The 16,392-nt window shown below is 34.8% G+C and overlaps 3 protein-coding genes across 5 annotated transcripts; all 3 read right to left on the bottom strand.

Moving 5' to 3' along the window:
* Positions 1 to 530: 530 nt before the first annotated feature.
* On the bottom strand, positions 531 to 9,420 carry LOC7456410 (xanthotoxin 5-hydroxylase CYP82C4). Of its 2 annotated transcripts, XM_052455720.1 has the most exons (3): positions 8,302 to 9,420; positions 7,430 to 7,891; positions 531 to 893 (listed from the first exon to the last, which is right to left on the bottom strand). In XM_052455720.1, the coding sequence occupies exons 1-3, from the start codon at positions 9,136 to 9,138 to the stop codon at positions 729 to 731; spliced, it is 1,464 nt and encodes a 487-aa protein (XP_052311680.1). In that variant the 5' UTR covers positions 9,139 to 9,420; the 3' UTR covers positions 531 to 728. The 2 variants fall into 2 exon arrangements, with proteins under 2 accessions (XP_052311680.1, XP_052311679.1); XM_052455719.1 differs by lacking the exon at positions 531 to 893 and having other exon boundaries at positions 7,115 to 7,891; positions 8,302 to 9,419.
* LOC18102124 (uncharacterized) lies at positions 4,965 to 5,781 on the bottom strand. Of its 2 annotated transcripts, none has more exons than XM_006379158.3 (2): positions 5,663 to 5,781; positions 4,965 to 5,448 (listed from the first exon to the last, which is right to left on the bottom strand). In XM_006379158.3, the coding sequence occupies exon 2, from the start codon at positions 5,435 to 5,437 to the stop codon at positions 5,069 to 5,071; it is 369 nt and encodes a 122-aa protein (XP_006379220.3). In that variant the 5' UTR covers positions 5,438 to 5,448; positions 5,663 to 5,781; the 3' UTR covers positions 4,965 to 5,068. The 2 variants fall into 2 exon arrangements, with proteins under 2 accessions (XP_006379220.3, XP_052311682.1); XM_052455722.1 differs by having other exon boundaries at positions 5,588 to 5,755.
* Positions 9,421 to 10,673: 1,253 nt separating the features above from the next.
* On the bottom strand, positions 10,674 to 14,513 carry LOC7457510 (B3 domain-containing transcription factor VRN1). Its single transcript, XM_006379155.3, has 4 exons — positions 14,184 to 14,513; positions 11,721 to 12,336; positions 11,430 to 11,629; positions 10,674 to 11,338 (listed from the first exon to the last, which is right to left on the bottom strand). Exons 1-4 carry the CDS (start codon positions 14,241 to 14,243, stop codon positions 11,069 to 11,071), a joined length of 1,146 nt encoding a protein of 381 aa, XP_006379217.2. The 5' UTR covers positions 14,244 to 14,513; the 3' UTR covers positions 10,674 to 11,068.
* Positions 14,514 to 16,392: the final 1,879 nt, after the last annotated feature.

Here is a 16,392-nt window from a genome sequence, read left to right as displayed (position 1 = left end):
GCATTGTTGACCTCATCCTAATTCCTTATGCATCAATACTATCAATTGAATGGATGCATGTAAATTGAGCTAATTAACTTGAGCATATTATGCCCCCAAAGATCTTCATCTGCTTAACATTCAGAAGGCTCGAGCTAATCATTGGATTTGATGAATCCAGCAATAAATACCACTTCAATTTTGCCTAATTCAAGCTTTTAAGTTGTACCATTGAAAATCATAAAACTTAATAGCAGAAATGGTAAATACTTACCAATCAAATTCATTTTGTTCTCCTTGTATATATATATATATATATATTATTTATTTTTTGTATTTTGATTTTATTTTTAAAAAGTAACGTTAATTTCGACTTGATGAGAAAAATAAATAATTATTTTAAAATGATTTTGTTAAAAACTGAACATGTTAAAAGTAAAATTTTAAATTAGCATTTCTTAAAAAAAAACTGAAAATAATTAAAATAGCGTAAAAACATTAAAAATATATAGTTTAGATATTTTTTAAAAAAATTGAAAAATAAAATAACAGAGAAAATAAACCATACATAATTAAAAACCACGAAATAAAAATTTGACTATAAGATCAGTTTAACATTGGCAATAAAAATTAAAACACTTCCTGCCTTTATTCTGCCTTTTTTCGTTTTTTTTGTTCCTGCCTTTATTCTGCCTTTATTTTACACATTTTTATAAAGGATTACACAATGATCTCCTTGTGCTTGCTGCTTAGAATTCGTAAGCGATGGAAGGTAACCTTGGCCTGAGGACAACCTCCAATGGTGTTGCTTTGGGGACTGCCAATCCAGGGCTTTCAGTCATATCGACTGGAGTATCCGAGACTGTCCTCAATTCAAACCCATGAAGAAGCCGAGCAAGTGTCAGGTGCACAACCTCTTTGCCTCTTGGTTGCCTTTTGCATCGGCACTAAAATATCGCTTCCCAGAAATCATTCTAACTGTTATGTTCGTTGCCATTTCCGCTAATCTTTGCTTCATTTCCACAACAACTTGCCCTCCATTCCTTGACGATTTCTCATAAAAATCTTTCATGAGCAAACTGGTTTCTGTGTCCCTGACATGCTTGAGCAACTCAAGCCTATGATTGGAGAGGAGTTCAACCATGACTAACTTCCTCATATCACGCCAATATCGCCCATATGGTGCAAAGCCGAACATAGTTTGGTTATAGCCCATGATCTTTAATGCTAAGAATTTCGGACGTGTGGAAAGACCCTATCATTTGCAGTGAAACATTCTTTCACAATTTCCCAATCGCTCACCACAATTGTTGGATGAATTCCAAGGCGGATAGAGAAGATTGACCCATACTTATCTGCCATGCCCCCTAGTGTTTTATGCAGCAGCTGGTTTCTTCCTCCAAGAAGATGTAGGTGGCCAATAACAGGCCATGACCCTGCTACCTCTGGAGGCATCTTGCCACTTTTCTTGTTTCCTTTGGCACATATTGTGGCCAAGACAACAGAAATTATTGCAAGAAGAAGGGCAAAAAAGGAGATTTCTCGTAGCTCAATTAAGGTTTTCATGGTTTAGTTTGTAATGGAGGTTGAGCAATTGGTTGATATTTTTTCAGCTGCTACTGAAAGAAACTTTCGAATTTAGACAAATGAAATAATTTTGTATGGCTCACATCTTATTTTGTTCACATGTTGATAGCTCATTTATGCCAAGTGAATCAGTGTAGCTGATGGTTACAGATGGGGGGATTTTCTTATCTGGTTTGGCACTTCTATCTGATTCAACTAGTCTTCTCTGTAAACCAAAAAAACGAAAATAACCATCACCAAGTTTGGCAAAAAAATCCTTCTTAATGTATAACTACTGATTATTACTTCCGTACGTGAACAAACAATCTTCTCTTAAAAAGAAATGATCTCTCGATGCAAATGATTTTCTTGATCATTATACACAGTCACAGACTCACAGCTACTAATTATTCACGAAAAAACGACAGGATACCAAACAATCAGACTTCTTTCAGCACATGCTCAGCTTTTTCCAGAATAAGACAGGCATGATCCACGTGTGAGACTTTTGAGTTAAACGGAGGCCACCCGACGGCACACCTTTGGGGACCATCAATCTCGTGACATCGTACCATGAGTACAGAATTTCCATGCGGTGGGTGATAATAAAAAATATACAGTAAAACTCACCTACGCAAATCCAGTATCTTAGTGTTTTTTTTAATCTGTTTCTCTAAATTTTTTATTATCACCCACCGCATGGAAATTTTTTATTTCCATGCGGTGGCATTGATTCCTAGAAGGTGATTCTTGAAATTGATTGGGGTTGTTTCAGGCTTACGAGGGTCAGGAGAGATCAGAAATCTATCATTTTTGGCATCGTAGTAGCTCGTTGTATTGCCTTGCCCCTCTCGTTGACTTTTTTTTGTCGTTGGAGGAGCATTCCGGTTTGGTTTTATTCCTCATGATCCTCTTTATCAGTTTATTCTTCTGCTTCAATTTACAGTTTCACCTGCTATATATGAACATGGGTAATATCTTGCCTCTGCAATATCTCACTCCATTCTTTCCCCATAGTTATTGTCAGGGGCGGAGCTAGGATTATTTGTTAGAGGGGGTCAAAATTAATATAATAAGATATAATATTTATTTTAATTTATTATACATGAGTTGTAAAACAAAACCTTTACTATCTAATTGAGTAAAAGCAATGAAATTAATTTCATCTTTATAATACATCCATCACTTTAATGTTGTTGGTTTTTATACTTATCAAATATAAACATACAAAGTATATAAGAAACATTAGCTAAAGCGAAGCATTATTTATGTTTGATAAACTTTGAAATAAAACAAAAAATAATAAAGAATGATTCTTACATATTTATTTTAATTGTGCTCGTCGTTATTTCATAGAATAGAAATCATCGATTATCATATCAATTGTGAATCTTTCAGCAATTTCTTTTTCTATATAGACAATCAAATAATTTGCAAGAAAATCATCCTCTATCCGATTGCAAAGTCTTGTTTTTACAATTTTCATCGCTTAAAAAGCTCGTTTAGTAGGCTGTGAGTTATCAATATTTTTTTTTTCAAAAAAAGAATCATTTCTTTTTATTTTGTTCATGGTTCAACCTAAAATCAAAGCATATATCGTAAGAAAAATTGATAATTTTAGTGGCTCTGCTAAAAACAAAATATAAAAAAAAATCTAAGCATAATCAAAACAAACCAATAAAATATATCTAATTAATTAGAAAAAAAATCACTATAACAAGAATTCAAAAGATAATTGGTAGAACTAGCAGATCTGAGAAAACAAAAAGCAAAAATAGTAGAATTATAAAAAAAACCTCATCAAATTATTAACAAACATCTTAAAACAAAACAAAAATAGATTTTAAATTTAAGTTATCTTATTTTGTTTGATGAAAGATAAATTAATTAGTGGTTCTGTTTTAATATTTTTGTAGAAAAATTTTGCTCGCAATTTGGGTTTTCATTTTTGTTTTTGATTGACTACAAATTTATATTAGGATAAATTGATAGCTCTATCAAAATAATATTTTTATATTATTTTCTTTCCATGGAGGTAAAGAGTTGGTGGCTCTGTAAAGTTAATATCTTTATATTGTTTTCTTTCCATGCAGGTAAAGAGTAAGGTGAAAGAAAATCAAAAGTAAATCACACGTTTAAGCCCACTTCTTTAAAATAAAAAATATTAACTCCTCCTCATACTTACCCAGTAATAATAAAAAATTTACATGTCTTGCAGGGGGGCTCGGGCCCCTGCTTGCCCCCTTGCTTCCGCCTTCCGCCCCTGGTTATTGCCTTGCCTCTCATGGGTAATAAATGCATGGATTTCTTGTAGCTTGAGCATGAGATGCATGTTTGATAACAGGACACTTAAGACGGCCAGTTACTGAAAACTGAAAGCTTTTCTTTGTTACAGCAAGTGTGGCAGGTACCATCACTCAACTGTTTGGAGCAGGAGAGATTTAATGTTCTGTTATCAAATTTCACTAACAAAATTTGATGGATGCCCAGCAATTGTTCGTCTGAAAGGGATTTGTGTTTATGAAATGAGTTTTGGGGAAATTGTTCGTCTGAAAGGGATTTTATTAAAAAAAAAATTGGATAAATTATGGTTGAAAAGAAAGATAAGTGGAATGGATATGGTTGAAAAAGGAGAATTTGTAGAGAATAAAATTGAAAGAGATTGATGCAAATGTAAATTTTCCATAGAAAAATGTTTTTTTATATAAAAAAATTAAATTAAAGGATACAAAATATAGTTGTTTAATAAAATGGTAAAAAAGATATTAATGGGCAAAAAATTATTTAACGGGAAAAAAAACAGTGCATTTTCCATGTCTTTCTCTGTCCCTTCAACAGAACATCATCAAGAATCAAAATCAAAACTCCACGTTTTTTCACTTTAATTAGATCATACTCAATCACCACATGCCCCCGTTGTCTCACCCACAGCTCCTCCCACTGTCGGCAAGCAAACCTCCATCATCATCATCATTAAATCCTTTGAAATGTTTTTCCTCATTTGAATCAGATTATGCCTAACAACCACAAGCCTCCGTTATCTCACCCACGAATGCTCCCGCTGTCCACAAGCAACTCTCCAGCATCATTTATCTCAAAACCCACATCAAATATATCATGTCCAATCACCATAAGCCTTCGTTATCTCCCCACAACTCCTCTCACTGTCAACAAGCAACCCTTCATCATCATCATCTCTCTCAAAAACTAGACAATTGCTCATGATTTGAAGAGTGTTACAATACTCTTTGACTCATTGTATATGTCTCCTATTTAAAACCACAACCACTTGTTATCGTGACACGACAAGAATTACATTTTTCACCTTTTATTCTTCTGTTAAAAAAAAAAAAACTTTTTATTAATATTTTTTTATAAAGTTTCGTGTTGAAACTCAGTTTGCTGGTTTGGTTTAGACATCCAAGAAATATCCTTAATTAACAAAGAAGTTAGGGTACAAACAATATCCTTGATTAACAAAAGAACAACCAACCAAGAAACTGGCTATAGTGGCTAAAATTTCTCATTCAGTCCCCTCCACAAAAGCTTCGACTCGAAGAAGAACAAATCCCACTGCAACTCCAACAAGAACAAGCCCATTCATGATTGCTGCTATCCTGAATATCTCACCAACATCACTGCAGGTTGAAGAGAGTGCACCCCCACTTCTGCCTTTACCCTTTGATGGAGCTCTCAATGAGCTGACCACCTTTGCAAAGGACTGCTCAGTGCATACTGGCAGGCCTAATGAACTCACATTGTTGTGAGCTTTTAGCCCACCAAAAGAATCCAGTCCTGTTATGTAGTTCACTTTGATTTGCTTCCTCTCAGGACTGCTAACTGTGGCAGCAGCAAGTGTTGCTGGAGAAAGCGTTGCTGAGGCTGTTGCCATTGACCCAAAACCTGCAATATATATGATGAGAAACAGGAACACAATCACCCCTTGTACACCAAAAACAGAACTTACAAGTTACTACTAATTACTATATAATTTAATGAAATAAGTGTCGTATGCCTAACAGAGGAATATGCATGTAGTTACCTTTTTTTTCGGTGGTGTTTGTCGGGTTAGAAATATTACAAATATGATTGGAAAGGAAGGAGATGGAAACTTAACTCTGTATGGAAAAGAATGTGAGAGGATGGATAAGGAAACAATGAGCACCTCTAGATGCCAGCCAGTAAAATAAAATTGAATAATTTTACAGTCCAGGCACCATGGTCTCCAATACAATTAAATAAATCAAAAGAATCCAGACCCAGGCCCATTTGAAAGTAGACCAAAAACGAGACCCACCAAGCCCAAATAAGATCCCAAAAAAGAGACTTTCTTCGGGGTGAAACATCAACAATTGCCGCATCCTGATAAGCCCCTAAATATACTTCAATAAGCACCCTCTATAAAAGCTCTCGGTGCAGCCTTCTTCCCCAACCTCAACAGCTCAAACACGCAAACATTTCCTCCCACCATATTGTTGTCCGCCGTCCCTTTATCAAATTCTACCCTCCGCCTTTTCTCCATTTTGTTTGACGAAGCCACTCTTTTCCGTCACAAATCTGAAGTCTGAAGCTTTCAGAATCTTCTTGCGGACACCTGTTAGCGGATGTACTGCATAAATCAGCAAGAATTGCAATAATTAGAACTTAACAAACACCTTCAAGATTGCATTTCTGTAAAGGCTCGCCAAAACAACACTGTGCATGCTTATTATAAGAGCTGTAAGTACACATTGAAAATAATAAAATTATCTACTACATTTTCGTAAAGGCTCACCAGTAGATCATGCTTACTATATATTTTCCTGCAAGATAGTCATGAATGAAGGATTTTTTGGGCTGGACATCCATGCTATGCTGGCTTTACGCGCTGCATTCGTAGTTCCTTGTGACGCCTTTGCTAATGTGGCAAGATTTTTTAAAACTAGTGATGATTTCCGATTCTTCCTGATCTGCACATTATAGATTCATAAATTAAGCACCATCATGGATGTATACACAAAGAACTCACGAACTTATTCTGATGAAGTTCCTTTCTTTAATGAGAGTTTTTTGAAAAAAAAAGATATATTATGTGGTTATCAAAATTGAAAGCTTACATTCAAATTGAAGAAAAATCATTGTTATCATAAGACAGGTTTCGTAAGGTGCAAAGTTACTTATGATGTTGAAGATTGGTGATAAGATGGTCTAGAAAATAGAGTTCGTGATGGGTATGCCTATAATCCCATCATAATAAGCTATGAAAACATTGTTAATTTTTAATTCTATAAAATGATAACAAAGAGATTTTATAATGAGCATATTATTATTATTACTATCTTTCTGTTCATGAAGATTCACTATCGTCAACATTTATTGCTCTGCTACTCCCTTTGATTCAATTATGGCCACAAGGGACAAGGGAGCTAAGTCTAACTGATGGTGACCAGATGCAAACAATTTTCTTGTCTGCTTTTGCCAATTTCAGCTTTCTGCTAGTCCTTCTGTCCAAATTTGTTTCCACTGAAATTTTTAAGTTTGAAAAAAAACGCACCAAATGATATAGTTGATAAAAATAGACAATAGTAAATTAAAAACCACGAAATAAAAACTTGACTATAAGATCAGTTCAACAGTTATTGCAATACATTGGCAATAAAAAATACTTCCTGCCTTTATTCTACCCTTGTTTTATATATTTTTATAAAGGATTACACAATGATCTCCTTGTGCTTGCTGCTTAGAATTCGTAAGCGATGGAAGGTAACCTTGGCCTGAGGACAACCTCCAATGGTGTTGCTTTGGGGACTGTCAATCCAGGGCTTTCAGTCATATCGACTGGATTATCCGAGACTGTCCTCAATTCAAACCCATGAAGAAGCCGAGCAAGTGTCAGGTGCACAACCTGGACAGCGAATGACACCGCAGGGCACATTCTTCTTCCAGACCCGAATGGTGTGAATTCGAAGTCCTGGCCCCTTACATCCAAATTGGCATGCTCTTTCAGGAACCTCTCAGGCTGAAATTCCAATGGGTTAGACCAAATGTTAGGGTCACGATGCAACTTCCAGAGGTTAACCACAAGGCGCGTGCCTGCTGGGATGTGGAAGCCAGCTACAGTGCAATCCTCCATGGCTTCCCTTGGTCCTGAGAGTGGTGCTGGCTGGTGTAGTCTGAATGTTTCCTTCACAATGGCTTGCATATATACAAGGTTCTTTATGTCTGTCTCGGCCACTTCGCGGTGCTTTCCCACGTGGGTGTCAAGCTCACATTGAGCTTTTTTAAGCATATTTCTGTTGTTTAGTAGCGAAGCTAGTGCCCATGTAAGAGCTATCGCTGTTGTGTCACTGCCTCCCAATAGAAGGCTCTGCCATAGAGATTACTTGATAGTGTGAGATGGACTAAAAAACTGATTTATATTCACATACGAAATTTAGTCCTTTAATTTATTAGGATTTATATGATCGTTAGAAATTACTATGTCTGCTATAGTACAATTTCTTTTTTTGATAAATACTATAATGCAAAACGCAAAAATCGAACATAAACTCTGGATGTTTTGCCTAGCTGTATGCAGTATTGCAGAAAATGAAAGACACAGCAAGGGCCTCGAGTTAGAGACTTTCCTGAAAACTTAAATCAAATACAGATCATCATTTACCCAAATTCCTTTCATACATGTGAAAAAAGCAAGTTTTGCCCCGGTTGCTTGAGTAGGTTTCAGCTGCAACAGAAAAGTATAAAACTTTTAATTGCAGAAATTTACTAGATACTTACCAAGCAACTAGCCTTAACGGTTGTGTCAGCTTCATCAACAGAAATGTTACCATCATCCATGATAGAAAGCATTACATAGATGAAATCTTTCTCCTCCTCGCTGATGCTTCTGTTGAGCCTGATTCTTCGATGCTCATCCACCCAGCTCCCAAGCACGCAATCTAACTCCCTTGCCGTTCTTTTCATTTTTCCTATATATCCCTTCACCAAATCGAGCCAACTAAACAATGGAACAGCATCTGAAGCCAAATTTAACCCCACTAGATAGAAGAAATTTCGTAAAGCCTCTTGACACCTCTTTGCCTCTTGGTTGCCTTTTGCATCGGCACTAAAATATCGCTTCCCAGAAATCATTCTAACTGTTATGTTCGTTGCCATGTCCGCTAATCTTTGCTTCATTTCCACAACAACTTGCCCTCCATTCCTTGACGATTTCTCATAAAAATCTTTCATGAGCAAACTGGTTTCTGTGTCCCTTACATGCTTGAGCAACTCAAGCCTATGATTGGAGAGGAGTTCAACCATGACTAACTTCCTCATATCACGCCAATATCGCCCATACGGTGCAAAGCCGAACGTGGTTTGGTTATAGCCCATGATCTTTAATGCTAAGGATTTTGGACGTGTGGAAAAGACCCTATCATTTGCAGTGAAACATTCTTTCACAATTTCCCAATCGCTCACCACAATTGTTGGATGAATTCCAAGGCGGATAGAGAAGATTGACCCATAATCATCTGCCATGCCCCCTAGTGTTTTATGCAGCAGCTGGTTTCTTCTTCCAAGAAGATGTAGGTGGCCAATAACAGGCCATGACCCTGCTACCTCTGGAGGCATCTTGCCACTTTACTTGTTTCCTTTGGCACATATTGTGGCCAAGACAACAGAAATTATTGCAAGAAGAAGGGCAAAAAAGGAGATTTCTCGGAGCTCAATTAAGGTTTTCATGGTTTAGTTTGTAGTGGAGGTTTGGTACTAGGTTGATGTTTTTTTCAGCTGCTACTGAAAGAAACTTTCGAATTTAGACAAATGAAATAATTTTGTATGGCTCACATCTTATTTTGTTCACTTGTTGATAGCTCATTTATGCCAAGTGAATCAGCCTAGCTGATGGTTACCGATGGGGGGGTTTTCTTATCTGGTTTGGCACTTCTATCATATTCAACGACTAGTCTTCTCTGTAAACAAAACAAAAAAAAATGGAAAAGAAAATAACCATCACCAAGTTTGGCAAAAATATCCTTCTTAATGTATAACTACTGATTATTACTTCCGTAAACGAGCAACCTTTTCTTAAAAAGAAATGATCTCTCCTTGCAAATGATTTCTTGATCATGATATACACAGTCACAACTACTAATTATTCACGAAAAAACGACAGGATACCTTGACAAATTTTCTAATGTATTCACATATATTTTTTAATTTTTTGAAGGCTCAAACTCATTTTCTGTAATTTCCTAGAATATCTTGACAAATTCCTTAATAGCATTTTTGACATTTTCCATAATTCAAGTATCTCCTCTCCATGAAATTTTGATTTTTTTAAAAAATTATATATATATATATATATATATATATATAGTTTTAATGTGTTGATGTTAAAGATAATTTTTAAAAATAAACAAATATTATTTTGATGCATTTTTAAATGAAAAACACTTTGAAAAGCAATCGCTACCACACTACCAAACACACATGAAGCATGGGCAAATGCGAATCTCGATCTATCAACAAAGCAATGGAATTCAAGTTATAGGTGATGCTTCGAAATATAGTTTAAACTGTATTTTTTAAATTTTTTATTTTAAATTAATTTTTTTATATTTTTAAATCATTTTAATGTGTTGATATTAAAATAATTTTTTAAAAATAATAATAAAATTATTATTTTAATATATCTCTAAATTAAAAATATTTTAAACTATAATCCCTATCAATTTAATATTTTAAATTCTAATAGCTATCACATTTTTAAACACCCCGTAATCGTGTTTCATGATCTTTCTTTCCAAGGTTGTTGCCCTTTAGTGATACCCTCCATTTTTACTACGATTTTGAAAAACCAAAAACATTTTTAAAAAACACTTAAAAATATATACACTCTCAAACACACCCTAAACGCACACCCTCAAGGCGTGTCAAAGCATGGTCCAAATGATCATGCCGATCACAGGTAACTTACGTTTGCAAATTTGGCTCTCGTGCATGGATGCTTCACAGGTATTTCACACAAAACAAGAAGCATATTGATGTTGGGCAGACAGTTCACAAATACCACCATGGTTCACCAGACAAATTTGATACCTAATTAACATTTCTAAGGAAAATTTTCTGCCATAGTTTACACCATGGGGAGATGAGCTGAACACTTCGAGTTAACTTTCAGATCATATTACGATGCCAAACTCTCTCCTGCCACGCAATGAAAATGCAAACTCCCAACAAACAAGCAACCAGTAGATGAATACAAGGCAGTGAATGATACTGCAAACCTGACAAGAAACTAGGCCTAAGATCTGTTGTTCTGGTCCATTGATGCCAACTGCATTGGACAATATATTTACAGGCCTACTAAAGCCACAAAATTTTCTGTTCAAGCACCTAAACAGTTGAAAGTTCTACAAATTTGCTTTGACATCAAACATACCACAAACCACAGCTACACATCACCCAAAAGAAAAGGAGTTACTTAATAAAGTTTACCGATCCAGAAATGACCAACCATCATCTGTCTATCTAACTTCATGCAGATGACATCTTATTGTTAAGGATGATTCATAAGTCCACCATCTTCAAGAACACGGAATAATGTAACTTTCAGCACCACATCCCTGGATTTCAGCAGCTCGAAGATACATACATCACCTTCCCCTAAGTTATTCTCCAATGTGAATTCATACCATCCCTGACTAAATTTAGCTCTGCCTCCCCTGTAAAGGCATCGAACAGGCCACTGTTTCCCATCAGGTAACTGAAGTATAATGAACCCTGAAACTCCATTTAGATTCTTCTCGGCAAAGCCAGATGGCAAATACTGCACAAAGAAAAGGAATTGCTTCTTTATGCAAAGCAAAGTACACTGTGAATTGCAAAATTAGCATAGCAGATCATTGTTAATAACTCACCATAATGCAACCCCTGTATAAGTATGATGGTCGCAGGACAACCCTACAGTAAGGATTATCAGGTGCATATGCTTTAGCTGCATTCATTGCTCTTTCTCGTTCTTCAGCAGTGACAGTTCTCTTTCTTGCAGAAGCACTTTCATAAAATCTAAAGCGCATTTCACTATCATCATCATGTGGAGACGACAGCTGCTGCTCATCTGCAGTTTCATTGAGTCACTAACAAAATGAGAACATTCAATCCTAATGGCATAGTAAGAAGAAAACAAAACCTGAGTTAAAAGAACTCACTAGGATCGGCTTTCAGCCTTTTCCTTCCACGTTTTTTAGGTTTTGGTGTTTCTCCATCTGGACTGTAGAGTTTCACTTCATCTTGGGAATTATAGAGCTCATTGTAATGAGCACTTACATTCCGTGCTGATTCATTAGCAACTTGTGAAATGTTAGAACCCTTTGTCAACCGCATAGTATCTTCACCACTCCAATTTATGCAATTATTAAGTTTTGATCCACTGAACAAATTCTGCAGAGAAGGAGGATTGTAACTTTTGTTAACTATCAGTTGTGGAGGGGGGATGCCCGAGTTTTCAGCATTCTCATCATTGTCCAATTCTTCAAATGCAAGATATCTTTTCCCACTAAGAGAGTTCGAGTGGTAATTTATCTCAGAAGTGGGCAAATTGAATATATGAACATTGAAAATTGCATTCCCTTCATATCTAAAGATCAAAAAGTATCCAACATGGATAGCAAAACGTTCAACAAATTGCTGCCACCCATCGTGAAACCATAATTTGTCATCAGCTTTTATTAATCCTATGCGTGACACATGACCACCAGGAACAATGAGTCTCACAAAACTCGATATGTCATGTCCAAATTTCTTGACAAAATTATCTGGGATCCTCTGCAGAAAACCAAACCAAGTTAGGCTCCGTTTCTAAAAGGAGACTCAAATATTTTGTTCTCATAATTTAGTGTTGCAGATGACGATGATGTGGATAAGCTCAACTCAATAAAAGATTTGCACAAAATGTCAATGCATAAAGTTGGAACATCCCACTTCCTTATAGTACACAGCATCTCTAATACAAAATACAAAAAAAATCATCTCCAAGGCAAGCAGGCTCAATATCTTAGAACACACAAACGTGAAGTTCGCTCTGTGAGCAAACAGTGAAGAAGATTATAAAGAGAACATAGATCTCCAAATACCCAAACATGATGTTACATGACAACTACTTTCATGAGCCATGCAAAACCACAAAGCAAAGTATCAACTGCAGACTACAGTTGATTCTTGTGAACTAGTTGTTTTTGTTTTAATTGAACATGATTGTTATTCTCAACACCGCCACTTGTTTCCATACATGGTATATCCAAATGATCCTAACTATCAGGCATGGAAAGATATAGCATTGATTAATCTAAAGCACAATATACAACAGAACTTACAAGCTCAATGTCTAAATATCAAGAACATAAAGGAAATGAAGTCTAGAAGTTTTAGTCTTTTTCTAGAGGACATTATTAGCGAGCTAAAGAAAGCTTTTCAAATCTCTAGAACATTAAATGCAAGGCAGATTCATTAAAAAAAATTCCTTGATTCATTTTTTCCAATCATACGAAGCAATGCAAGAATAGAGACAATCCAGTACATTAAAACAGATTTTGAAGTCAAATAGTATCATGCTTTCTTTAATTTCCAAGAAATCCTGTGAAGATAAACTAAAATTTCTATGTTGTGGTGCAGTGGAATGTTATGTAATGCAAGGAGAAACTGTTACTTGTTTTCTTCTTCATCCCTTGCATTGCATTATCGTAACATATCTGTAGCGGTAAGATAAAGCTTCATTTTTTTGGCTTTCTTTAATAGCTGTATCATAATATCTTAAGCTTCTGTTGTAAACAATTGTCAACAAACCACAAACTAACCTAAACAAAATTCCATAAGCTGAACAAGAAAGGATTTCTTTCAACAATATCTAAGCAAGCATTTCTTTTCTCTGGCATAATTCCAATTCTGATTTTCCACTGAAATCTCAATTCTTTGTTTCAAAAAAAAAAAAATCAATTGATATTTTCCACGTAAAAATTCTCTGTACATTAAACAGAGAAAGAGGAAAATTGAAATTTTAGACGTTATCATGTTTTCAGTTCTCAAAACTACAAGGCTACCTAAAAAAGGAGAGGAAAAAAAGAGGAAAGGAAGAAAAGGGAGCAGCGTTATTAACTGAGCTAAAAAAAAAAAACTATGAAAGCAAGAGGGTAAAAACCCAAATTCCAGTTGGCCTTCCTTCACTTAGTCCACTCCTAAGAAAAGAAAAGTTAGAATTCTTGTCAAAACCAAGAAGAAAAAAACACAAAAAAAAAAAACATAAAAAAAATAAAATCTAAAAAACTTTGACAAGCCCCTTTCTCTCAGATATCATTCTATTCAATCTCATCCACTAAAAGAAGGTTTGGGTTCTTATCATTTACAAAGTTTCAAACTTGATGAAAACCAGGAAAAAAAACACTACAAAAGAAGCATGGGATAAGCAAGAATCTAAACAGCTATGACAAACCCTTTAACTTAAAATCACTCCATCTAATCTCGTCCACTACAGCAAGTTTTGGATTGTCATCAAATTAGTTCATAAAGTTTCGAACTTTATCAAAACCCCGCATGCAAAACAATCAAAAGACGCAAAAATGCAAGCAAATTAAAAAAAAAAAACCAGATGGAGGGATAAGGAAAGATTTTTTTTGTACCAGTCTCTTTTCTCTGATGGTGCTAGAGAGAATTAGCTTCTGAAAAAAAGGTCTAGGCATTTCTCTTCTGGGGATTTTAAGTATTGCAAGACAGATGAAGTGAGGAGTGAGTCAATTTAGATCATAGTACACTAATTGAAAGATGAGTTTCTTTGATTTCAGATCTGCTGCTTCTCCACACAACACTAACTGATTGTTATTCAAATAGTGTTTTTCAAAATTAAGATTAAAACCTTGGAAAAATAACACAACTTAACCTAAAAGGTGAACGAGTTATGTGTTTTCTCAGTGACTCACTGTATGGAAGAGGTGTGACTCGGAGGGCTGACCCACATGTTAATAATAGGTTAATTTTTTCCTAGTTGTATTTTTCCTTTTTTGGACCATATGGGCCAATCATTAAAGTGTAGAGATTCTCTACTTTGTACTTTCCTGTACTTGCTTAAATCTCCACCGTCTGATCTTATTTAGAAATCTGTTGATACTTGAAGATCTTAAAAAAAACCCAGCTGTTATGAATGACAGACTGCTTAAACCCACTGATCATATCCATAACAAAAAAAAATAATACTTATTCTAACATTTTTTTTTGTCAATTCAATAAAAATAAATGATATAAAGAAACAAAATATCAACAGGTTATTCATAATTGGAGTTTCTTGTAATAATGTTAGTGGTTTTCGTATTAAATAGATAATGAACATCGCAATTTAAGAATTTATTCATAAAAAAAAAATTACTGATTAAATTTTAAATTTATTTTTAAAAATTACTTCAAGTTTCATAAATTTTATAATTATCAAAGACTTATATAATTATTAATTTCAAAACTTATAAAATTAGTTGACAAATACTTAAATTAGCCCAAACATCCATATTATATATATAAAAAAAGGATACATGCATAAGTTTTTTATTGATAATTTTTAATTATTTTTTAGTATTGAGATTAAAATTGTGTTGTGATGAGAAATTTACTTTATTTATAAGTTACCAAAACAAATTATTTTCATAAACAATCACCCTCGTAATATATTAGTTTTTATTCCATAAAAAAAACATAATTAATTTAAAAAACAGGAAAAGAAAAGAAAGCTTACACTAATGACTAAACCACCAAGGCCTATCCACCACCACCACCCCCACCTCCTTTGTCCTGGTGGAGGCCCTAAACAACTAATAAAAACATGGTAGTGGCCACCTCGAGGAATCTTTACATTTTTTTTTTATCAACTACTGCATAAAAAAAAAAGGGTATAAAAGCTTAGCAAGTTGGGTCCAGCGCAGAAAATTTATTTTCAAGAATGTAGAAGAAGAGTCGTTTTCATATGGGTGAGAAAGAGGTAAAGTGACTCAGTTTGGATTTGAAGTTGACTCAGTGTGGAATCAACCACATAGGAAACTCCTTTATTTCTAGACAAGGTTTCTGTACACGTGTCAATCAAGGGTGAGTAGGGGACCATCACAGGTACATCACCTTCTTGGCTGTTGCAACTTGCAAGTGTTGGAGAGAGTTCAGCTCTGTTCCTTGTGGGCATGGTGCTGGAGAATAGTTGCCTCGCATTAATTAACCTCGAAGATATTTTGTGCCTGATAATCATTTCTTTTATTTTCTTTTTAAATCTAATTCTCAATTTTAAGATGCCTGTAATTTTATTGATGTTTTAATAATACCAAGAAATCAATATCAATTTTATTGTTTTTTTCTCATTAGCTGGTGTCGATGGATTTGACAAATCTAAATTTGATTTTTACAGATATTGTGTTTGGTTAATATCTTAAAATAGAAAAAAAACATGTTTGTTAAAAAAACAGACAATGCATAAAATAAATTTTGAAGTAAATTTATATTGTTTTCAAAACATTAATGATGAAAAAAACAAGTCTTTGTATCCCAAACGTGTTCGTCTCTTTTCTATCTCTATCTCGATACAGTAATAAAAAACTACCTTAGATACTCCTACTCGTGCCATACTCCATAGTAACTGTCTTGAATCCCACTTTTATGTGAGCGAATGAAGAACCCCTCTGAAAGTGTAAGATGCGATTAATCATATGCAGAACAGTTTCTGAAAGATAACACACTACAGTAAGGATATGAATTGATTTTCTGCACAAAACGATTTCGGTTTCACTTGCTGGAATTGCCACATAACATGACATGCTAGTTCATCGGATCCAATTCAGATTCGTTGTCAAGACTTTCAGG

This window comes from Populus trichocarpa, chromosome 9 (assembly GCF_000002775.5).
Source record: "Populus trichocarpa isolate Nisqually-1 chromosome 9, P.trichocarpa_v4.1, whole genome shotgun sequence".
Classification (NCBI taxonomy): domain Eukaryota; kingdom Viridiplantae; phylum Streptophyta; class Magnoliopsida; order Malpighiales; family Salicaceae; genus Populus; species Populus trichocarpa.
Note: the sequence above shows the minus strand (reverse complement) of the source record. Positions and strands in the feature narration are given on the sequence as shown.